At 34.8% G+C, this 26,252-nt stretch overlaps 1 protein-coding gene across 1 annotated transcript in view; it reads right to left on the bottom strand.

The window, feature by feature from the left end:
* The window catches only part of MDFIC2 (MyoD family inhibitor domain containing 2), a 108,429-nt gene extending 91,932 nt beyond the window's left edge, over positions 1-16,497 (bottom strand). Inside the window, exons 1-2 of the mRNA XM_035274774.3 lie at positions 16,405-16,497; positions 15,731-15,818 (exon numbers count right to left, since the gene is read on the bottom strand). Of these exons, the coding sequence (XP_035130665.1) occupies positions 15,731-15,818 (88 nt within the window). The 5' untranslated portion in view covers positions 16,405-16,497. The remainder of the gene's footprint in view (positions 1-15,730; positions 15,819-16,404) is intronic.
* Between the last annotated feature and the right edge of the window lie 9,755 nt (positions 16,498-26,252).

The following is a 26,252-nucleotide window of genomic DNA, read 5'->3' on the forward strand; positions in this document are numbered from 1 at the left end:
AATGGTAAAATAGTAATAGTAGTCATTATTGGGTGTGAAGTGATCTTCATTCATTATTGCCCATTCTGCAAGGTAGCCAGGTCACTTAGCATGCTTTCAGCTGCGAATAACAGAAAATTTCAACTCAAACTGGCTTAAAAAACAAAGTAATTTATGGCTCACATATCAATTTTAAAGGTAGAGTGGCTCCAGGATTGATTAAATCAATGGCACAACAATGCTTTTAAGAGTCCAGATCCTTTTGTCCATGTCATTTTAGATTAGTCATGTGGCTTGCTCAGTCTGCCTTCTCTTGTTAGATTGTTCCCCAAGTTTCAAGCATTCCATAGCAACTTGATAGTATCCAAAATACGAGAATATCTTTTCTTGTGAACCATCTTAGAGGAGTCAATGATCCAAAAACAAAGCAAAGTAAAACAACCAGCTCTCCCCAAGCAAACAAACAAAAACCCCGAAAACCTTTACTAGAAACTCCTTTACTAGTAAACCTTTACTAGCAGATGGGCTCTCACGTCTCATTGTCCAGAATTATTCATTGCCTAAAACATCAATGATCTGTTGCCTGAAATGATCATGGCAAGGGTAGTGTGACCACCATTATTGGGTTAAACCAGTCAGAATTCTTCCAGCTTCTGAGATTTGTGATGGAGTCCACCTGGAAATGCATGACTGCCCTGAGATATGTGGATTCCTGAACAAAGTTGAGGTTTCTTAAGAATGGAAGATGGATAATGGGGAGGCAATCATAAAAAATTATGATTTTTTACTTACAGCTTTGGAAACTGAGTTTCAGTAATATTAAGCATTTGACTAAGATCAATATCTAATGATTAGTAGATCCATATTTCAAATATAGGTATGTGTGATTCCAAAGACTCAAACCTTTGACTGCATTATTCGCAATGGCTTACCATAATGGAAGCCCAGGTATGGTGGCTTATTACTGTAATCCTAGCACTTTGGGAGGCCGAGTAATAGAATAACTTGACGTCAGGAGTTCAAGATCAGCCTAGGAAACATGGTGAGACTTCATCTATACAAAAAAGCTAAAAATTAGCTGGGCTTAGTGGTGTGCACCTGTAGTCCTAGTCCTAAGTATTTGGGAGGCCTGAACCCAAGATGTTGAGGCTGCAATGAGCTATGGTTGTGACATTGCCTTCCAGCTTGGGTGACAGAGTGAGACCCTGTCTCAAAAAAATAATAATAAACAAATAAATATACAAATATTGCAATGCAAATATTTTAAAGTGCTGTATCTTTTGATCCATGATATCTTTTGATTCCTGTTGAATGTCTTAGGCAAAGATGTTGCATCTTGGTATCAATATAATACCTTATTTTTTATGAAACTGAATGTGGCTTAATGGAAATATGCCTCCCACTTGATCTTTGCCTTGTTTCCCATACTTGCGCATTATATTCCTTCATGAAAACAATAAAGCTAAATTATGTGTAAAAATAGAACCAACCCTGACTTGCAAACCTTATTGCTTTTTTTGTAAACTGTGGCTAACATGTTTTAACTTGTTAAAGACATCAACAGGATTCTGAATCTGTTTTATATCTTACATTTCATTCAAAGCAGCAGCAGTTTTAGTGGTAGGGAAAGGGTGAAAGCCTCTTTTATCAGTACATTTTCTTTACTTTTTAATAAGGCAAAAATAAAACGAATGAGTCTTTTACCCATATCACTAACAATAGACATTGTTTTTCCATGAGCTCCCTAATAAGTTGTAGTTTGAAACATGAGATGCAGTGACATTTAATTTAAATCCTATGCTTTGTTTCCCTTTCCAATCAGTTTATTGTCCCCTTAAGTAAGAGACTGAACCAAACTCTTAACATGGTACTTTCTTGCTATTAATTATGGCTTCCAGAGCCTACAAGAAAATTGACCTAATTTTAGATAACCAAAGTTCAAGAAACACTGAGCCCTAGTTTCTAGAACCCATCACCTCTCACACCATGGCATTGCCTAACATGATTTTCCAAATAAGAAAACATTTTCTTAAAACATTATTTAGTTCCTTAATTCACAATAGGTGGAATCTACCCTACATTTCTCCCCATGTTTCCAGTGGAATAAAAAGCATCATTTACCCAGCAACTTGGACCTCATCCTTCATGTTTCCTTTTCCTCTGTTCCCACAACCAACTACCAGGAAGTCTTCACAATTCTAACTTTCAACAAGTTCTTAAAATTTCTCTTTTCCTAGTTTACAAGGTCATGTGTTTAACTCCTGCTTGGGCTACTGTAAGCCTGCCTACCAGCTTTCCACCAGTCTGCTTTTCTACTCTTCAGCTCACAGTGCAGCCAGAGTGGTCTTTTTAAAAGGCATATCTAACAATGGCCTCTCTGTGCTTAGTGCCATTTAATGTTTTCCCATTGCCCCTAGGGTAAACTTTCACATGGCTAATAAACCCCATGTGATCTGCCTCTCTGGTCTAGTTTTTTGCCAATATCTGATCTAATATCCCCACATCCCCCAAGCACCCCACACACATATAGTGGCTTAACCAACATGTGCTGATTGATAAATTAAGGAATATATTATTCCTTATCAAAATGTTCTTTTGAAATGATAAACACCTATTTCTCTCCGAACCTTGTTTGCTTAAAAAAATTATGTTTATGCACAGTACTCTGCTTGCCAAATTTAATATTGGATGATTTAAATAAATGTACAAATTATTTTGCCCGGCTCTTGGTAATCAGTTATTGTAAAATGAGTCCTTATAAAAATAAGCAAAAGAACCAAAGAGCCTACCTGTTTACTTAAATAAGCTAGGGAAAGTTCAAATAGATAGACATTGTGAGATGCTTGCTCTACACCACAAAAAGAACTGGATATCTTGGTGGAAATAAGGAGTTTAGATATTTGAGCCACTCAAAGGCTGTAATTAGACTACACTTCTGCTTAACCTTCATGTTGTTTATTTAGTTTCTCTGATTATTAGTGACAAATTTGTATAATCTCTGGAGTTTCAGTTGGTTAGACAGAAATATAAAGCAATATTATTGCATATGTCTGGGTGCCCCGTGGAGCAATATGTATATTTGTGTTATCAGAATTCTTTGAAATGCATTAAATTCTTCCTTCAAGAATGAAAAAATATTTGACTTAGTTTCCTCACTTATATAAAACAAGGAGTTAAAATATTTCCTTCCTTAAGCATTTGGTTACTATTATTTTTTTCCTCTCATAGAGTATGTGTTAAGAAGTCAGGTAATTTGTAAAGTATGATTTGATTATCTAAAGAAAAAACTTAAACTAAAAAGCCTTATTATCATAAACTCACAGGCTTCTGACCACCAAAGTGCAATTTAATTTAATTCATGATTGAAAAGTACAGTTGATGCATAAAGCCTATCTGAAAAATGTTATGTTTGTTTATGGTTGAAAGTTTTTACAGAGTTATCACTTATTCTTTGCTAATTCTTCTTATTTAAAGATTTAGGGACAAATTTTTAAAAATTCTAAATATAATAAGGAAAATCAGGGTCACATCTGAGGTTGACAATCTGGTGCTATTTACTGAATATGAAAAAACAGGCTATGTACAATATAATTTTATTGTTGAAAAGATGGTTTGACCAGATAAGGATATTTGAAAATTGAAGTTAGATTTGGCATTGATATAACCTTAGGTTTGCAGGTTTTTGATCTGGTTATTAGCCATGCAAAAATATATTGCTGTTTTTTAATCTGATCATAGTTGATTCTGCCACTGGAGTTATTTTTCCCCACACTTTGATGTGATATGTTTTATTTTCAAGTGGTTGTTTCACAAAGATAAGCAAGCAAAATAAGATTTCCACTTCTCTTCTCCATCAGCCATGTTTTGGTTTAGTTAGCCAACATCAATGGGAAGATATTAAAATGATTAATTATTATAATTCTGTTGTGTCTTAAATGCCTGGATATTATGGTAGCTGAACTCCAACTTTTATCTCGTAAATATGAATGCAGCAATATTACTAAGTTGTAATTCATTTTCAACTATTTAATCAATGTGATCTACAGGTAAGCTGGCTTCTGAATCTTTGTCTAATTTCATAACTGAGTCCTCGTTCTCATTAAAATCACCTTGACCGTGCTGAGGCCACATGTTTAGGGAATCCAACTGAATGAGTAATAGGCTTAAAAATACCCCAGCTATATGGACTTCCCCAAACTTTTCCAGTCTCCTTTCATTTTAGTTGTTGAAATGAGTGCAAATGAGGGCTCTTGGTTAGCCACCTTCAGTATTTCAAACCAAAGTCTGTGATGGAATATGTACTGGATTTAGAATGAGAATATCTGACTTGGGACCTGGTCCTGTTGTCTACTACCTGGGTGACTTTGAACCAAATTATTTAAACTTCTCTGACCTTTATTTTCCTCATTTGTAAACATTTTGCACATATATTTTATGTAACTAAGCTGAGGCATTGATGTGCAATAGATTGTAAAGTGCCATTCATAGGCCAAAAGTAAGGTATGAGGATTTCATGTGGTGCTTTGGGTTAGCTAAATTATAAGGAAATACCAAAACACATTGTAATGAATTCCTTTGAGATTTAAAAACAAAAATCCTGAAACAACCTGAATCTCCAAAATTGAGTAATTGGTTACATATATTTTGTTTCTTCATAGAATACGTTATGTATAGCCATTGAAATGATGCCGTAAATCTATGTTTATTGCTCTAGAAAGGTGTTCACATTAATTCATGAATCATCAAACATGCTATTAAAATATTTCATAATGTTATTAAAATTATAAATTTGTGTGTTTTTGTTTACACATACATACACAAATATAAAGCATATAAGATATATAGTGAATGTCTATGGGTGTTGGGATTCAGAGTAATTTTTGCCACTTTCATTTTCTAATTTTTCTAAAAAATAGATACCTTACCTAAAGCCACACTTAAGCACATACCCACAGAGACACATATTAAAAACTCTCATTGAGTCCAGAGGTTTCTATAATCTCTGACAACTCCTGTCCCTCTGATCCCTTAATATCTAGTCCATGGCCAAGGCTCATTGGGGTCAGCACGCTCTTAGGTTCCAGCCCTTTGTTATAATTGCGTTCGAAACCAGTATCTCAAATTCAGAAATCTTGTCTTCTCATTTGTGGATACAACAAGCTTCTAACTAGTCACTCTGGTTTCAGCTCTACCCTTCCAATCCATCTTTATAATATCTTCAAATCACAAATCTTTTCTAAAACACAGAGCTGATTCAGTTATCTTTAGGTCCTTTCTGCCTTCCTGAACTCAACCCCACATATATCTTATGGCTTCCCTTTGTCTAATAAATTTCAGTTTACACTCTTCATCCTAGAGTTAAAAGCCCTTCATAATATACCTAAGATTTATTTTACACTCCCACACATGCCCTTTCTCTAGTCAAACATAGCTTATAGTTCTCTGAAGAGAAGATACCCCAGACTTTTCTGCCTCCACACATTAAGCCATCATATTCCATCAGTTTGTATTGTTACTGCCTATTGAAACACTACTCATGATGTATAGTCCAGCCAAATTCCCAATTTTTCTGAATTCTAGATGTGCTGTTTCCTACTTCTGAATCTCATATCTTCTTTTAAATTTATCCTTCCATTTATTCATGTCATTTTTGAGCATCTGCTTCACCTCAGCAGCTATGGTACCTCAAATACAGAGGTGAACAAGCCAGGCACACCCCTGCCCTTGAGTAAACAACAATTGAATACTTAACATTTCTCCTTTATTTAAATGTATTGACTTATGAGGGTAAACTTTCCTTACCTACCACCTTCTCTCACAGCCTTATACATTGATTATAGGCACATAGAGTGTTATTTGTGTTTGATTCTCTCATAGAAACTACCATGTTATCTGCAAATAGAAGATATTCAACAAATGTATTGTTAGAAGACCATAGAGACAGATAGAGTTAAGTATGTGTATTGTTCCCAGCAACATAGTTTTATGTGTATCCATATATATATACACACACACACATATATATATATCCCTTTAACCATGTTACTTTTCCCTGTTGAGTGTTTTCATAAATTAAATTTGATTCCTAATTAGCATTATTACTTCATCTCTAAGACAATAAGAACTAGTTATTTCTCCTAGTTGTATCTAGGAGAATCCAAGATAAGACTGATATTTCTTAAGTAAAATGGAAGCAAAATATACTTTCTTCCATCATACAACAAGTTATATTACAAAACCCATACTTGGTTATTTTACCTAGAGTTCAGAGACCAGTCAGTTGCTTTTTAATTCATGGATGTTGGCCTACAGTATGTACTGAATTTGGATACTCCAATATATTCATGCCCTATAAACACACTATGTCTCCAAGTTATGTTGCTATTTTTAAAAAGTCAAAAACGCCTTAGTGCAATTTTCTGCTCTTCTTTTGTTACTAAATAAATGATTCATCTAGAAATTTCCTTTGGAAAAGTGAAGTCCTTACCATCTATTAAGTACTCCATCTCTTTGTTATAGTTTTTCCTCATTTAAAAAGAAGATATTAGTTATTTTCCTTTCTTTAAGAACAAAGGCTGAGTGATAAAGATTATTTACACAAAAGGTCTTCTGAGACACAGCTGTAAAAAATTTAAGTTATTTTTAAAATTAATTCTGTTGTTTCAAGTGACTCTTCAGCATAGTTGTTTTAGCCCAAACCTACAGAGTCCATTAAAAACAAAACAAACCAAAGCACTCTTAATTTTAAGGTAAATCTACATCTAAGGAATTGGGTATATTCATATGATTTAGTGTGTATGAGATTTCATACCGCAAAATTCCATCCAAATTATTTCTGCATGTTCTATTATATTTCAAATATAGCTGAAGAGCTTGTGCTTATCTGAATCCAATGGTAAACAGGATGTGTTGCTGATATTTTATTTTCCCAACTCAATTGCAAGTTCCTTGATTGGGCATGGGAATCATTGTGTATTCCTTATGTAAGTCTGTGTCTTGCAAGAAATAAAAACATTTGTTGATTTGGTTTAATTAATTTTACATTATTTTGCAAAACAAATGCTTCTTTTACAGTAGGAATGGTTTATCAATCTGCGTTTGTACATATTTGTCTAATAAATTAGTTTTAAGACACATGTGAAGTGTGGAATCTTTTCTTACTTAATTTGTGGCTTGAATGTAGACTTTTGATACATTCTTAATTCTCAAGTAGATTTATTTATGTAAACTTTTCATATTTTATGGAATTTGTATGCAATATATTGAATATAAATATTAGCATCTATCTTTGGAAACTCTAGAGGAAATTTAATTTTCTATCTATAATGCTGAATTTTCTTAATAGAAAAAATAAAATATATTTGATACATAAAAGAGGAGTTCAAAATGCAGATTTTCTTCTCCTGTTTGAGATTAGAAATCATGAAGCACTTTTTTTTACCTTCTGCAGGGTAGCTATTTCATTTCAGATCCATATTGGTGTGGAAATTTATCTCAAGAAGAATTGCCTGATGTCTTATTTAATACTACGCTTCTATGAGTTGTCCTCTCTACTTTTTCTTGAAGTTATACACTGGCAAAACTACTGTCATTGCCCTTGCTTTCCATCTTTGCTGCACATTTACTTCTCGACGGGCTTAAATAATGGCTAAAATGGTTGAAATGATTTATGCCTGTAGAGTGATGTCTTCATTTGCTCTATTCACATTCCTTTTTTTTCTTTTTTTTTTTACTAATGGTCTGGTGAACACCTAGTGTAGGTGCATTTTATTAGCAAGTATATTCCCTCTAAATGCGGTTCCTAAGCTGAAAGAAATGGGCCATAATCATATAAAAGTAAAGTATCTCTGTAGAATTTACAAGAAATAGAATGTCCTTATTCCTGAGGCATAGAACATAAGAGACTTTTTTTCCTCTCAATATAAGATTGCTCTTTTTACTAATGTTGATTAAGTGTGTCACATCAACAGCTGTTGTGACATATAGGAAAATGAATGATTCTACTGAAAATCTCTATTAAAAGGTGTAACTTTTTTGAAATTTCTAGTTATCTACAATTTTCTTTTTCCTATTGAGACAGGAGGGATTGGTTCCTGGTCTCTACAGATTGCTTCACTCCTAGTTCATAAAACCGCAATTAATAATGGTGAGCTAAGATCATTCTGGATTTGATGTAGTGCCCTATCATCATTGAACGAGAGTCTTTAAATCTGCTATTTAACAACTTATCGGGACTTTGCACTGATTAATTCATCTGGTCATAGTCTGAACGCTGACATGGCATCTTGTAGACCTTCCATTCCATTGGGATCAACACCATTATTTTATACGAAATGAACTTACTACTTTATAGGCTTAGTTGGAAAGAAATTTTAACTACCAGCAGTAGGATGTGACACTGGAATTTAATTTGTTGGCCTATGAGAACACAGAAGATCTCATCTTTTACTGAACTTTCTAAATATAAATTAAAGTTATCAGAGAATCAAAATGATTTTGACATTTGAACTTCAGTAGAAGGCCAATATATTTAAAGTAAGTACTCTCCTTCCTGAAATGTTCAGTGCTTCATCAACAGCACACATCAGGTTCTTAAGAAAATATTATTCCTTGTGAAGAAACATATGGGTCATTGCTACTGGCTTTAGAGAAGACATTATGTTGGGGCCACACAGCAGCTATTCTCTCTTTATTCTGATGCTTGAGCCCTTAATTTCCTCTGAAGAAGCATCCACCTCTCATTGTGTGTAGCCATATGGTGCTGTCAGTCAAGTTTTCTTGGCTTGCCAAGCTGGGAGTTAGACTCATGGCCAAAGTAATTGAGCTCTTTTCCTTGGGACTTGGAGTCTTAAGGAGGGGAATAGGAGGAATAAAAAATTATGTAGAGATAATTTATTCCAGAAATGATGATCTGAATGTATTACATCTTGCTCCTAGGCTCACCAGAGCTAGGTTAGTTCCTGACTCTCCTGAACAAGGATTTTTTTCTTCTAGGTTGTGAGCTACTCTTGCATCTTTCAGTAAATTACCTTTTTCATCAATGTAGCCAGAATCAGTATATGTTTTTTTCCTCTCCAAAACTGTTAAAGCTCCCTTTTACTAATGCTGAATTCTGAAAGTAATGTGCCACCCTTTGATAGTTCTATTTTATTTTTTTTTTTCTGAGATGGAATCTTACTCTGTCGCCCAGGCTGAAGTGCACTGGTTCAATCCTGGCTCACTGCAACCTCCACCTTCTGGGTTTCAGAGATTCTCTTGCCTCAGATTCCTGAGTAGCTGAAATTACAGGCATGTGCCACCATGCCCCAATAAATTTTTGTATTTTTAGTAGGGGTGGAGTTTCACCATGTTGGCCAGGTTGGTCTTAAACTCCTGACCTTGAGTGATCTGTCTGACTCAGCTTCCCAAAGTGATAGAATTACAGGCCTGAGCCTTTATTTTTACATCCAATTTTTTCTGTCGGCTATGCTTAAAAACAAAACAACATTCTGTTTGGCTGTTACCTTTTCTTCATCCCAATTTTGGTTATTAGGATGAGTTAATGAAAACTACAGGAATAAAAGTTAATGATTCCGTTTTCTGTGTTTATATAGTAAAAAGAGTCTCAAGATATGCTATTTGTGGAAATTAACAATTTAAATAGGCATTGGTGTGGCTTAATTTTTAAGCTAGACACAAAAATGTCCCTTTTAGAAATGAGAATTATCTGAGTGAGAGAATTAGCATGGATTAATATTTAGTCATTATAATAAAGCACTTAAGTACATGAGTTCCTTGAGGGCAGGAAATATGACATTTTCATTTTTTGGCATCTTTGCTTCTTTGTCTCACACGTTTTCTCCAGGTTCAAGAGGAGCCACATCAAATGGTTGCTGAATTGAATAAAATGCATATTTCAGAATTATATTAATGTTCATGATCCAAAATTATTATCTGAGCAAATGAAGTAAGTTATCCTCACTTAGAATTAAAGGGAAGGCCAGTGAATTTATGAACATCAATAAATGCGAGAAAGAGTCTCACTTTCTTCATCGCATTTGAAAACAAACATGAAAGTTTAGGAATGAGATGAGATTTTTGTATTAAGCATTTGAGATTTTGCATTATATTGAAAAGGGAATTTTGGAAATTGGATATTTTGGCCCTCTAGTTTCTTTTCTAGTATCTTGGATTATTAGTCTCTAATATTTATTAATTCTGATAACCATGATAACCAGTGTCCTCAAGGTGCTAAAACACTGGTGACTTAACTTTTCTATGTTAACACTAAATAAATTCAGACGCTTTTCCTCCAAAATGCACCTAAATAATGGTTTTTATATCACCAAAGATTGCTGTCATCATGTGACTGCTTACAGGTAAGAAGCTATACTTAATTCAAAATAATTACAGAATTCTCATCTTCCACTCTCTTTCCTTCCTGGCATGTATGGAAGGAGAGAGGAAAGCCTTTTCATTGCCCATTTCTCACCCCCTATTTTTTATCATTTTTTTTCTCTGTCATGGATTTTCCCATTTGGGTACAACACAATTTAACAGTAATTGGACAAAGCCAGCATCTGGTTAGAATATTGCAAAATTACTCCTTTGGTGCATTAAAGGAGCACTTGGAACTTGGAATGATTTGTTTTTCCCTGTTGGTGACAACTGTGAAAAGAATGCTCCTCTAAAACAATTACAGGCAGCTAGTTTTCTGAAGGACAAAAAATTTATTTTAATATTCTTAGCTTACATTTTTTAGGTCATATTATTGGCGTCTTGACTTTGCTCATATGTATAAATATGTATGTATATGCATATATGTGTACATATATACACATTGACTTTGACTTTACTCATACAAATAAATATGCATAAATATGTATGTGTGTGTATATATATAAATATATATATATAGAGAGAGAGAGAGATAGAAAGATAGACAGACACAGAGATAATCTCTGCCAATGCGGCAATGTTTATGAAAAACCAGTTTTCAGAAAATTATATTTGGTTTCATTGAGAGATACACTCTCCTAGAACAGAAGCTGCAAATTGTGAGTCTGTGGGCTGAAATAGCCCCGAGAGCCTGGTTACATTTGTCCAAGTATTTTGTAGGTATTTTATTGTTGCTGTTGTTGTTGTGTTCTTATTGTTGTAGTTGTTATTACTTAACCTTTAACAATCAGGGGATTACACAAAGAAACCCAGATTTCCATTTTTTCCTGAAATATCAGAGAAACCTATAAGAAATTGTGCGCAGTTCAAATGCTGGCAATGCTGTGATTTTAAACTTCAAATGGCAACAATTTAAGGTCTTCAATCCCTTCATCTTGATGTTTCTCTTCCGTATCAAATGGTGTAAGCTACAAGCACGGAAATGCTTACCTAGAATGCTCCTTGGCTTAATGGGGTATTACATGACATCCTATTCCACCTGTAATTTTTTCCCCCAATTTCTATGTTATAACAATTTTTCCTCCATAAAGTTTTTCACATTTGGGCCTATTTTCTTCTTCTCTTTGATATGACTTTCATTCAGGTCATTTTTTCTCACTTCAAGGCTGCTAACTGTAGCTGTCTGTCTTAGCCATCACCACCGCTTTCCTTTAACCTTTTCTCTTCCAGCTGCACCCCATTTTGCACACCAATTACATATTTACAGGCTCATATCTCATGAGCCTTTCTTCAGTTTCTTGATTCTTGTCCTCAGACCTGCAGTGACAACACAGGACCAATGTCCGCTACTTAACCTACACTCAGCACTCAATTGTTTTCTCATTTCATTTTGCATTATTCCATACATGAATAATTAGCGAATATGCCCATTTCCCTAGCACGGAAATAGGCATCTTCCAGCCTCTGATGCCTTTGCTCTCAGCATCACCTCATTCTCTCCACCTATGCAAAGAGATTGTGATCGCCTCAAGACTGGAATTCCTAGAACACCTTGGCCCACAGTTTGCATGATGTAACTCATCTTGTGTGGTGCATATATTTCATTTTTTTTTTTTTTGAGACAGTCTTGCTCTGTTGCCTAGGCTGTAGTGCAGTGGTGTGATCATAGCTCACTGCAGCCTCAACCTCCTAGGCTCAAGCAATCTATGGCCTTAGCCTGTCCAGTAGCTGGGACTATAAGGGCATGACATTACACCTACCTAATTTTATTTTCTGTTTTTATTTTTTTGTAGAGACAATATCTCACCATGTTGCCCAGGCTAGTCTCAAACTCCTGGGCTCAAGGGATCTACTCATCTTCTCTTCCAAAAGTGCTGGAATTATAGACATGAATTACTGTGCCAAGCAATGCTGCATATTTTTAAACCATGTCTTGTTTCTCTGATTATCTTAAAACAGGGCTTCTCCAAGCACGATTTTAAATGAGTGCTTTATTTGGGTCTGTCAGTGGTGTGTCTCAAGCAAAATTTACTCTAATTTTTGATAATAGCTCTTTGAAACCACCACTGATGTGAACAGGCCCATCACCCATCTGGGGGAGAGTCAAAGGCATTGTTAAGAGACTCTTTGCCTTCCTGGCAAAAGCAAGACAATTGAATGAGATGAACGAGTAATAAGGTCCTTGAGTGCAGGAGCGTGTTTCTTTTTTGTATTGTTCTCTGCCACACTCATACCTCGTCTCTAGTCACTCCAGTTAACAACATTGAATTGAATTGGATAAATGACATGAATGTTTGAAGTCGAGAAGTTAGAAATAAATAGCAGTGCTCAGAATGGTGATGGTGGTAGTAACTCCTGTTGCTTGCATGTTCACTCTGGAATCAAGCACTGCACTCAGTGCTTTGTGTCAGTGACTCCAGTGAAGTGCTTCCCCAACCCTAATAAGGCATTGCTGTGATTACTCTTATTTTAACAGTGAGGAGTATTCAGCTGGAGTTCCAGAGGGAGGCAGCAGAGCCACTGTCATGTGAGATGTGACCACTTTGTCATTAATAAAAAAACACTTTTTTGAACAACTGAAAGTATCTGTATTATTTTTTAAAGGAGAGTGAGGGAGGGTGGAGGTTGACACATTTAAAATCCTGATTGATAACTGTTGTGGAAGCCACTGTAATAAAGTGGTTTAATGAAAAGAACAAAATTCGGACCTGAAAGACCTAGGCTGGAGATTCAATTTGCGGCTTAACAGGCCTGCAAATGTGAGCAAAATCTAAAGTCTTTCTAAGCCTAAGTCCCTTAATTTGTAAAATGGAGATAGTACTACTGCATACCACCTTGTTGTAGGGATTAAATGAAAAAATTTATATAAATACTATAAAAAGTGTTGTGGCTACTATCGATTGTTCAAAGTGTGAACTAAGCTCTCAAAAAATATAATTATATTATCCTGAGTAATGCTTTTAAGAGGGGAAAAAAAGAGAGAAATAATGAAATCACATCCTCATAATCTCATAAAGCAAGTATTGTAGTCCCCAGCTAGGAAACTGAGGCACAGGGAGGTAAAGTAACATGGCACAATCACACAGCTAGTAGATGGCTGAGCTGCGATTTAAAAACCATGCCTGCCTGACTCCAAATGCCGTGCTCTTTTTACTGCACCACTTGGCCTTTTTAAAAAATAAGCCAACCCATATACTTTTTCTTAACATTGAAAAAAAAAGACATTTATGTTGGAAAACTAACTCATCCTGATAATTCCCAATTAAGATGTTGTCATCTAGCATCTGGCTCAATTTCCTTTTATGAAATATAGTAAACATAATTTGAGTATAGCTTAAATGAAGTGTCCAAATGAGATAAAACAGGTCACCTGGGAAATTGGATTTTATAGATTACAAGAATTTAATATCTAAGTTGTACTTAATGGACACAATTCTTTTTTTAAAGAAAATTCTTCAGGAAACAATTGATTGGTCTATCAATTTCATTATTATTTCTGCATAAGACATCTGTAGCCTGAAGTAATTAAAGTAAAAATAAATAATATGAACTTCACCATAAGTAGTAGTGAAGAACATCTCTATCTTCATGGATTTGAGATTCATAAGAAAAACACAGGGGATCTTTGATGCATGCCCTATTTTTTTTCTTTCACGTGGTTTTTAAAGGATTTTATTTAAAAGAACTTTTCAAATAAGAAGTTAGAGAATTTTCAAACTTTTAACAGAAATGAATCTGAGAACACTTTATGTCTGTATTTGTCCTGACGTAGAGTCTCTTAAATAGATGATGTCCTACTATTAAAATTGGTTGCTGGGCAATTGGGCAGAAAAAATTCTTTTTTTCCTTTTAAATAAGTATATTTTTATCATTTTTAAATTTTATTTATTATTATATTGTTGAGACAGAGTCTTGCTTTGTCACCCAAGCTAGAGTGCAGTGGTGCAATCTCAGCCTACTGCAACCTCCACCTCCAGAGTTCAAGCAATTCTCCCACCTCAGCCTCCTGAGTAGCTGGGACTACAGGCATGTGCCACCACACCCGACTGATTTTTGTATTGTTAGTAGAGACACAGCTTCACCATGTTGGCCAGGCTGGACTCGAACCCTGTCCTCAAGTGATCCACCAGTCTCAGCCTCCCAAAGTGCTGGAGGTGTGAACCACTGTACTCGGCCATGAGTGTATTTTTAAACAAGGGTGGGGGTAGGGTGAGATTAAGAAAAAGAGTGGATATGAGGGTTTGATGGAGTTGGAGGTGTTGATTTCAGCACTGCAGAAAAACATTTTTGAGCACAGATCATGTTCTGACAAGTAACTTAAACATTTTTTCCTTTGGAACATAATGAAGTGGTGGTTAAATTCACATGCTGTAGAATCACACAACCTGGCATTGAATCCAGCTCTGGCACTTCCTAATTTTGTAATTTTAGGCAAGTTACTAGAACTCTTTAAGGCTCTATTTTCTTATTGGTAAATTAAGGATAATAGCTGCTTCACAGGGTTGTCATGATGATTCAGCAAAATCATCAATAAATGTCGATAAACATTGTCAATGTTGATATTATTATTGTCATTATTTTGACATTGTCTAATTTACTTGGCATATTTATTAGAGTTTCCTATGATCTTATAAAGAAATTTTTAAGAATGTCAACTACTTAAGAATTGTCCCTTTAAAATTTAATAAAGTCATGAAATGCTGAAAAAGACACAGCATAACTATTTAGATAAAATATCAAATGTTTCCTCTAAGAGACATTAAAAGTGATCATAAAATCAAAAAATTATAAAACCATGCCTTCTAGTAAATAATCACAGGTTTAGATGTATTTTCAAAAGTGCACAAATCTGTACTCATCATAGGAGAACATATTGATTTGTGCGTGTATTTCAAGCAACCATTTTACGCATGCAGTGCCCATGGCCGACAGCATTCTCCCCTGGGAAGGTGGCTTCTCTAATTGCAGTGAATGGTGATTCTATTTGTAGACATATTTTCCTATAGCAAGCATTCCTTTCTGTGATTATTATTTTAAAATACTCGTCCTTAAATTATTTAGTCTTCTTGGCTATAAAGGAGAAAAACCCACAACACTGCAAAGACCTCACAGATAATATACATCTGAGTAGAAAATGCATATTAAGTCTTACTAACAAAGTAATCTATATTTCCTGCAACACAGGGACCATAAGAAGCATTTTAGTAATCAAGATCTTCAACATGTGTGTATTTGGAAAAAAAAGAAGTGAAAATCAGAAGTACTACTATTTGAACTGCCAGGACATTTTTCCTCCTTCTCCTGTGCTATTTCTTGCTTAAAAACAAAAGCAAAATTTTCACACCAATAGAAAATCAAGAGCAAGAAAACTTACCTTCTTTCAACCAAGAAATGTTATTTTTATCATTTTCAAAATGCTCAGCTGTTCTTACTTTTATCTTTTCCAGCTCAGTTTCTGACATCTAAGTGGAAACAGAATTTGTGATATAAAAAATTCATTAAGAGCCCAAATTTATAACATTGAGTTTTATATTTAGAAACTGCTGCCATATTATGGGAAAATTTTATCTCTATAGTTTTTCAGTTCACTGTCCAATGTTAAGTCTTAACATTTTATTCATTTGTATTATTTTAAAACATTGACATTGAAAACTAAACTTTATGTTTCCTTGTCTAGCAACAAAGATTGTTATAAGACCTTACAGTTTCTGAATGTGAAAGAATAACAGATTAACAACTAGCCATGGATTTGTAACAAACAAACAAACATTCAGTGGCTGTTTTAGTATTTTGTATACCTATAGATAAGCATGCTGCAAAGTGATATGCAAAGAGACAAATAACAATAAAACACAAAAGCAAAAGCATCTTTTCAGGAATTTATTGGGTGGGAAGGAAGAACCTTATGATCTAAGCCAGGCCAAGTTGAGCTCCCTGAAGGTGTTGACCGGACCTATTATGCACCTTCAGTACAGTGCACTTGACTTTCATGGCTTGCTCGCAATGAAGTAGGGCACTCTGCTTGAATCAGCACCACAAGGTACTTACCTGTGTGTTCCAAAGGGAGGCCCAAGGTGTGGGACTGGGGAGCAGCGAACCACAGCCTCCCTTGTCTCTGGATGTCCAGCATTCCTCTCTCCTGACAGAAATGAGCGAAGAAGCAAACACACTCCCTCCCTGGGTGGTGCTAGATTTGTATTGCTGCCAGAAGCATCCAACTTGCGGCTGAGAGTTTTTTTTTTTTTTTTTTTTAAGGTAATATAAAGCCTGTGGTTGAAAACAATAAAAACCTTCTCCAAGCTAACACTTATTTAAAATGACATTCTGCAAAATAGGAAAAAAATAATGAATTCTTTTCAACTGGACCAAGTTTCTTCCATCCCCGCTATTCATTACTTAAGGTTAATATTAAAAGATGTAGAAAAAAATGTATTGAAACGTATACACAGGCTATTTGGGTTAAAAGAAAAAAGGGAAATCTTTAAAGCTACACTCTCTGGAAATTCATCCTGTAGTTGATAGTTTGAAAAGTGAGTGTTTTTTCCACCTAATAGTTTATAAAAAACAAGAAAACATTTCAAAAATTTTTGATCATCTGCAGATATTCCAAAGGGAGTTTGAAATAACATTCCAAAGATAATATGTCATTAAATTCTTAGGTAAGGATAATACTGATTTTGCCAGGCATTGTGGCTTATGCCTGTAGTCCCAGCACATTGAGGAGGCTGAGGCAGGAAATGGATTGCTCCAGGTCAGGAATTCCAGACCAGCGAGGGCAACATAGTGAGATCCCATCTCTACAATTTTTTCTTAAAAATGTTTTAAATTAGCTGGTCGTGTGTGTATGTCTGTAGTCCTAGCTACCTGAGAGGCTAAGGTGGGACAATCCGTTGAGTCCGGGAGGTCGAGGCTGCAGGGAGTCACGTTTGAGCCACTGCACTTCAGCACAGGCAACAGAGAAAGACCCTGTCTCAAAGGAAAAAAAAAAAAGGAAAAGAAACAAGGATAATAGTATTTTCAATGGAAGATTAAAAACAGGAAACACAACCATTGGGTACACATGATAATAAATAGCCCACCATTTCTAAAAGTTGCATTTTTCTCATCAAGGAAAATAATATTTATATTTTGTCCCAAGGTGGCTTGTGTCCTCTAGTGTCTTTACCTGGACAATTGTCTATTACCAGATTCCCTTGTATCCATTTCACCTCTTTCCCCAACTTCATTTCTTTTTGTATTTTGCTCCTACTATATATAATCTTTTAAAACTACCTTCATCAGTCAGTTTTCATACTAAAATAACTGTGTTTCTCCCATTATCAGTAAGATAAATTTCAGATTTCTTAGATGGCCAAGGCAGACCTTGACTGGTCAGATTCTATACCACAATTTTCAAACTGTGACTCACAGAGGCTTAAGATTTCTTGGAGGTTCCTAACATTTTACTCCAACTTAATTGCATTGTGGCTGTTCTTTCAAGGGTCTTGCCTCTGTCTTCAATACTCCTAGAAATATTTTTATCTCCAGTCCTACCTTGAAGTCTACTTGATCTCTCTTATCTGGAGCTGATCTTGTCCTTCTCTGATCTTTTGGGGACTTTTGATATGATCAGTCTCCATTTTAATCCTCTGTAAACCTTTCTTATCTTCCTGACAAAACTATAACCACACCCACCCCCCTCCACCCCCTGCCAACTAAGGCCCAGCCCCTCAGTATTTTATGCATTTGTCTCAGTGTTTATCATGATAGCCCACAAATTAATAATCATTAACAAATTAAAACAGCATATCAAAAACTGATCACCGTGTTTTCCTTTGTTCCAAAGTTGTAGAATACATACAATTACCAAATTCCCTTAATTTGTCTCTTCTCCATGCATAGTTATAGTGTTTTATGTCACTTTCTCATACATTTGGAAACCTAATCTAATTCCCTTACTAGTTTAATCACTGTCCTTTGGAAAAGCAAATTATCTAAACTTTACATATTAGTGGGGTCAGAAAGACATTTGAAAAACAATAATCACAGTGATCTTTAAATGAGTGGAAACAACACAAGAGATAAAGAAAACCAAAGTCGAAAATAACTAGATGAGAAAAGACAATTAAGAACCTGGAGAGAAAGAACCAGGGACACAGCTGACGATACTAGTCCTCCTAGTTTGTTTTCAGTTTTATTTTAATATTTGACCATATGATTATCAATATTATTTCTCAACAGAAATATATATATTTTAAAATTCTAAAATGGATTTGGATCACTGTAAGGTTACAAGTCATGTAATCTCTTCTCTCCATATGCTTTCTAAGGCAGAGAACCCCTTCCTACCCAAAAATCTGTGATGCTTCCAGGGTTCTTTTTGAAGGCTTTCTAAGAGTCTGCGTTCATTCTTATATACTTGTATACTTATGTCCAGCTAAACAGTTTTTAATTTTCTGTCCCAAGAGCAATCCACTATTTAAATTCTTGTCTGAATTTCTCACTTTGGAGATTATGGATTATTCTTTGATTACAGTTTATCCTTTGATAATTCTTGACTTTTAAATGCTTTCCACATGCCTGACTTTTCCAATTACTATGATCTGATTATTGAAGTCCGAATACTAGAATAGAATCCCTTTGCAAGGGTTTGTTCTGAGGAGGAAAGATTTATGAAGATAGTGTGATGACTAATTTGGACATAATGTCCAATTTCGCTGTTGTATTTTCAATATGTGGTTGGTCCTAACTCTTGGAATCTTTCTGTTGTTTTTCTTTATTATTTTTCTCTGGCCTCTAACTGCCATTTGATTTTTGCCTATGCCCTTTGAACTGGCTTTTGTTCTTAAGAGACTGTAACATTTCTCAAATTTTCTATATAGAATTTTCTTTCATTCTGAACAGCACCATTTTTCAAAGTTAGACAAACTTTAAATTTTATCGTTGCAATCGTTCCTTATGAGAGCTGTAGATATTAATTAGCATAATATTCCATTTTTGTCATCCACTTCTTTAGAAGTACGGTAAGAACAGACAGCAAGTACTTTTTCCTGGATCAACTTTACATCACTTGTCGTTATCGGACATTAAGGGTATTCCACAATGATACCAACATTTAACCCATTTATTCATCCACCTAGTGATATCCTTGGGCCCTCAGAATTCCCATCTGGGTAATGGAGTCTGGTTTGGACTAAGAATGGAGTCTCTTGCGCTGGGCTGGGCCTTGGAATGAATGAAGCGAACCCACAGTGGATGGCTGGGAGTAAAGAGAAATCAAACTCGGGGGGACTTCAGGCAAGACAGACTGGGAAACCACAGAGGTTCAATCTAAAGCTTAAAAGTGACAGGCCAGCCTCGGACATCAGGCAAATCTCATTAGAATCCAAGGAGAGTAAATACATCTTTAGACAATCCCCGATGCAAAGAGTGTTCATTGTGCCCATTTAAAATAATGAACTAAACGATTTATAAACAGGGATGTGCTCTCAAGGTTCAAGGTTTCTTCTTAAGGTCTGCTTTCTTTTAAAAATAGATACACTGTGAATGTACACTTCTTTTTATAATTCTGTTTCTTTTATTTTGATTCAAGCCTCAGTATTTCTAATTCCGAATCAAAATCTGATCCAGAAATAAATCTTTAAGGGCAAACTATCCAGAAGAAGACAATATTTGCTAACAGAAAACCTGAAAGATTATCACACATTTCATGTTGTTTTTCCTGTTAAAAGAGAATTAAATGCTGGCATCTAAAGCCTTTTGAACAAACAAATAATCAGTTGCTATCCTATGAGGTTTTTTTTTTTTTTTTGCCTTAAAAATATCACGTTATTACTTTTCAGTGTTTTTAAAACAATAAAATTATAAATATATATATATAATGTAAGAACATGAAATTAATTAATGTGTAAGTGTGTCATCAACTCAGATTACTGTATTCAAGGACTATAATTTGTAGAGATTTCTGAAAGATTTGTGGATTAGATCCAATACACATGATATAAGAAGGTTTACTACTCTGTTGAAAGTATGTTTTCTGCTACAGAATGGAATCTCTACTACTTATTATACTTAGTTAAAAAATTTAAATAGCCATTTTAATGACCAATATATACTGTCAAATATATTACATTTAAAAAATTCTTTTTGGAACTTTTGGTGTTGATATGAAAATACACATGGTATAAATCAACACTGGTCTAAGGTATCAAAGGTAATGGTAAATAAAACAAGAGGAAAATTCCACATTTGCAACAAAGGTTCTCCCAGGAGAAGGTTACAGCTAACACCACAAGGCATGCCAGTTCAAGGATTTATGAAATGTTAGATCTCACCAAAAGTTTAGGTATGAAAAATAACACTCAGTGTTATAAAATGCATTCAATTTTATCCTTGTTTCATGCCAGGTGATTAAAAAGAGTGCTTATCTTGACCAAATTATTTTTATACCTGCTTTTTTTTATCTGAGACCTTGGCTGGCATTGAGAAATCATTTAAGGATAAACATGTGAATAAAACTTGCTAGTAGGTATATTACGAATATTCTTGGTTCCTCTGGGGATTACAGTATGCATACTTAATATAGTTCACATAGTATAAATGTTGCTCCATTTCATATTATGGGTAATAGCTTTACAACTATATAATTTCATTTACATACTCTCCTTTTTGTACTATTATTTTCATATATGTCACATCTACACATGCTACAGTCCCACAAGCATTGTATGTGTGTGTGTATATATACAGGCTTACAAGCATACTTCTTTTTATTGCATTTTGCTGTATTGTATTTTGCAGACACTGCATTTTTTGTTTGTTTTACAAGTTAAAGGTTTGTGTCAACCTTGCGTTAGTCAGGTCTGTTGGCACCATTTTTTTCAACAGAATGTGTTCACTTCATGTGTCATGGTAATTTTTGGCAATAAAATATTTTTAATTAAGACAAGTACATTTTTAGACATAATGTTATTGTACATTTAGTAGACTACAATACAATGTAAACATAACTTTTACACACACTTGTTTTTTTAAAAAAACAAAAAATTGGTGTAACTTGCTTTATTGTGATATTCACTCTATTGCAGCAGTCTAGAACTGAACCTGCAATATCTTCAAGGTATGCCTGTCTGTATGTATGTATAGGAATATATACACACATATACAAACACACTGTTCAGTTAACTATCTTAAAAAATAAATTAGGAGGAAAAAAAATTGTTTAATGTTTACTTTCTTTTTCCTTTTTCTCCTTTTTGTTTTTGAGACAGAGTCTCTCTCTGTCAACCAGGTTGGAATATAGTGATGCAATCTTGGCTCACTGCAACTTCCAGCTCCCTGGTTCAAGCAATTCCACTGCCTCAGCCTCCCAAGTATCTGGGACTACAAGCACATGCCACCACACCAGGCTAATTTTTATGGGTTTTTAGTAAAGTCTGGGTTTCACCATGCTGGCCAGAGTGGTCTCAAACTCTTGACCTCAGGCAATCCACCTGCCTCAGCCTTCTAAAGTGCTGGGATTACAGGTGTGAGCCACCACACCAGGCCAATGGTTACCTTCAAATTTACCATTTCTAGTTTTCTTCATTACATCTAGTCGAACTGAACTTTCATCTGATATCTTTCTTCTTTAGCCTAAATAATCTTTTCATTAATTCTTGTAACATGGGTATGCTGGTGATAAACTCTCTTAAGCCTATATTTGTGTAAAATGTCTTTAGTTCACTTTCATTTGTGACGGATACTTACGCTTAATATAGAATTCTTGATTGACAGGTTTCTCTTTCTCTCTCTTTCTCTTTTTAAAAAACATCATTGTTATCATTGTTCCTCTCTATCGAATGTGTCTTTTTCTCTTCTCTGGCCTCTTTAACTGTTTTTTCTTTTTCTTTCTTTCAGCAATGTGATATAATGTACTTAGATGTAATTTTCTCCGTATTTTTAGTCTGCTTGGGTTTTGCTGAAATTCTGGGTTTTGTGAGTGAATGTTTTTCACCAACTTTAGAACATTTGGCCCTTCATTTCTTAAGAAATTGCTTTTCTTTCCCATTCTCTGTATTTTTGCCTCTAGGATTCCAATTACATATATGTTAGAGCACGTGATATTTTCACACAGGTCATAGAGACTCTGCTCATTTTTTCCCCCCAGTTTCTTTTCTCTGTTCTTCAGACTTAATAATTCCTGTACATTTGTCTTCAAGGTCACTTATCCTTTCTTTTGCAGTTGCCAATCTGTTATTAAGGCAATCTAGTATATTTTTCATTTTAAATACACTTCCAGTGTGAGAATTCACATTCAGTTTTTTGTGTGTAGTTCTTATTTCTTAGATGGTACTATCTATCTTCCACATATTATCACTATCTTTTCCTTTAATTTCTTGGTCTTATTTATTATACCTAGTTTAAAGTCACTTTCTGGCAACTCCAATATCTGGGTCTTCTATTGACTGCTTATTTTCTTGGTAGTGGGTTATATTTCTTTAATTCTTCAAACATCTAATATTTTTAGTTGTATGCTAGACATTGTAAATGATACATGGTAAAGAATCTGGACAATGCTGTATTCTTTTCAGAGGGTGTAGAATTTCGTCATAGCAAGTAGTTAAATTACTGGTATAAGCTTTTGATTCTTCCAGGTTTGATTTTTTTTTTTTTCCTGATAATGGGTCATTTTGAGTCTTTCTGTTTTAGGATATAGTCCATGGTTAGAACCTGGTAATTATGTCCAAAGCCTGTTCTTTTTTAGGTTTCAACTAAATGCATAAAGTGCGTAAGGAAATATCTCCTCTCTGGTTGAGCCAGAATGTCTCCTAGCACTGCATTAACTGATACTTAGGTTCAGTGCTAAGTCTCACAAAAGCTAGTTTTTTTGCCAGATTTATTCAAGTCTCATCCTCTGTATGCACAGTTAATCCCTTAGCCAAGACTATCTGTGGTGAGCTCCACATCTTCTCTACCTTACAGAGTTCCTTCCTCTTCATAACCCTATGCTGCAAATTCCAGTCATTTCAACAACCCAAACTCCTATCTTTGCCACCTTAGCTCAGCAGGTATACCACTAAATTTCAGTTCCAACTTCCTGTTCTATATTAGGAAAAGGACAGCCAAATCAAGAGTTGGAGCAAACATGCAGCTCATCTTTTGTGTTTCCCTACTCTTAATCACAGTCTTGATTTGCCTGTAATCTTATGCTTGAAACAGCTTCTTCCTATATTTTGTCTGGTTTTATAACTATGCATGAATAATGCAAGTTTAGTTTATTCCATCATGACCAAAAGCAGAGGACTTTTTGAAACGTTCTTACCCCTATCTTTCCAATCAATTATACAGTAGAGATAGCCTTCTCTCTCTGTCCTCCTGTGAAGGGCAGACACAGCCTAGAACAAAGAGTGGCTAAGCTTTGAGATTCAAATTTCACTGTATTTTAAGTTTTAGAAGGATCAGAAGTTTTGAAAGTAGGTCTTTTTACGATAAGTACCAAAGAGTTGAGATTCCATTTAAGCCATAAATCATACAGTAGGAAAGAATACAAATTTGCTTAAAAGTATTGTTTGAGCTAACCTTCCCACCAAATTAAATTTTTACAAGTCAGTAGAAAGGAAATTTGAAAGAGATGTGTGACTATTGTTTAGATACTCGATGTTTATTTAAAAAAAGACTTGGTGCATTATTGGCTCAGATAATCCTTGAAAAAAATGGGATATTAAAAGCCCCAGATAATCTGGGGAAATACTAGAACAGAATAGACTGTTGTCTACTTTCCTAGAAATACATTAGTAAATTTCAAGACTTATAGAAAATCTCTGCATCCAACATGGTGTCTGAGAATCAATGGCAGATGAAGGCATCTAGATGGAAAGATCCGATATCAATATATTATAAGGACACATGTAGAGAATCCCAAACTTCCTTCAAGTTTGAGAGAAGTGCTGAGGACCAGCAAACAGGAACAGGGCTCCTGAGGATAATTAGAGATGCCATTAGTGGTTACTACAGAAATGGCATAAGCAAGAGGCAATGCAAGGTTTTAGACATCGGGAGAAGAAACAGTGGGGAAAGGGATCATTGCAAAGGCTAGCAGAAAGTGCTCTACTTAAATGAAGACCACCAGCAATGACAGATTACCATGCAGTAGGTGTGCTACCCAGGATCAGCAAGGGGGAATTACATTGCCCCGAAAGCCTCTCTTTAAGCCAGAAGAGATTGAGAGATTGCATTTGCAAGTTTGTTTTCTCCCATCAGCAGTTATGTGAGCTCAAATGCTAAATTAAAATCAGTTATGGAAAAATAATGACATCATATATTTTGTTGATCTGAACATATAGCCTTACTCTATACTTTCATTTCGAATCCCCTCTGTTCTCCAAGACCTGCAATATGAGTTCGCCAATGTAGTCAGCACCTAAATAATCCTGTTTAGAATTGAATTCTTCTTAAAAGATAACCATTATTATTCGCAGAGGTGATTCAGCACCACCAGGCCACCCGTTCCTTCCCATAAACAGTGTCAGAAATGGGTCATTTAAGCTGGCCAATTTAATCTTCTCCCAAAATTTGGAATGAAGATGCAATCAGTTAGCATTTATCTAGTGAGGTTGGCTGTGGAGTCTAAAGTCAGCTAGGGTGGCCTGTTTGGGATGTGAAAAAAGTAGACAAATTTTGCAGTTGGGGGAAAGTAAAGTAGGCAACCTCACTGTGTCTGTTTCCTTATCTGTAAATTGGAGATAATAATGGTATCTACTTCAGAGATGTTGGGGAGGGAGACAGTGTTAAATAAATTAATGAAAGTAAAGAGCTTGGAAAATAACCTGGGCAAGTCAGAAACACCAAGTAAAGACTTAGCAATTATGTTTATTATGAGTGATTTTTGATTTTGCAACTTTATTGAGGTATAATTGAAGTAGAAATCACACAGGATCCAGACCAATATATGACACAAGGCATGTGCCTAGTTTTGACATACCTATACATCCAGAAAACAATCACTATAGTCAAGATAAACATCTGCATCACTTTAAAGTTTCCTCATCCCTTCATAATCCTTCCCTCCATCCCTATTCCCAGGCAAACACTAATCTTTTTGTCTTTTCCTATGAACTCATTTGTATTTTCTAGGTTGAATATAAATGGAATTATACAGTATGTATTCTTTTTGCCTAAATTCTTTTATTCAACACGATGATCTGGAGATTCAACAACACTGTTGTGCGAATCAATAGTTCACTTATTTTTATTGTATTCCATTGTATTAATATGCCACAATTTCTTCATCTTTTCCTCTGTTAATGGATATTTGAGTGGCTTCCCATTGTGGTCATTACAAATAAAGTTATGAAAATTTATGTATAAGTTTGTAGTTTTATGGTTTTAGTATTTTCAAATTAAAATTTTTACAGAGAAAATTCCCGAAATAAACAAAACTATCACTAGAAAATGTAACAGAAAAAATAGTCTTCATTACCCCAAAAAGTTAATTTTATCTCAGAGGATCAACTTTACCTGCTAGTTGACATCCAGATAGAGTTTATTAGCATTTGATTACTATAAGGCATTTGCTCAACTAAAATATAATGGAAAATTCTCTAAAGGGAAAAAAATTCATAAAACTAGAGACAGTAGACCAGACACTATTTCTTACCCTCTCAAAATTGTAGTGTAGAGATGAAACAGTATATCATCTTCTTGTAAATGTGGAGTATTCTTTTTTTAAAAGATCTTGAGCTTTTAGTACATTTGTAAGCTCAATTTATTTTACTTTACAAACAAATTACAGAAATAAAAGCATTGCTTTCTAATTAAAAACCTAGGTGTTTTGGAATATTTGGATAATAGTAACTGTAACAATATAAAATATTGTTTATCCTTCAAAAATTTGCTACACCATGTATTAGAAATTACTTTAAAATTATTTAGTAATA

Source organism: Callithrix jacchus, chromosome 15 (genome assembly GCF_049354715.1).
Source record: "Callithrix jacchus isolate 240 chromosome 15, calJac240_pri, whole genome shotgun sequence".
Lineage (NCBI taxonomy): Eukaryota > Metazoa > Chordata > Mammalia > Primates > Cebidae > Callithrix > Callithrix jacchus.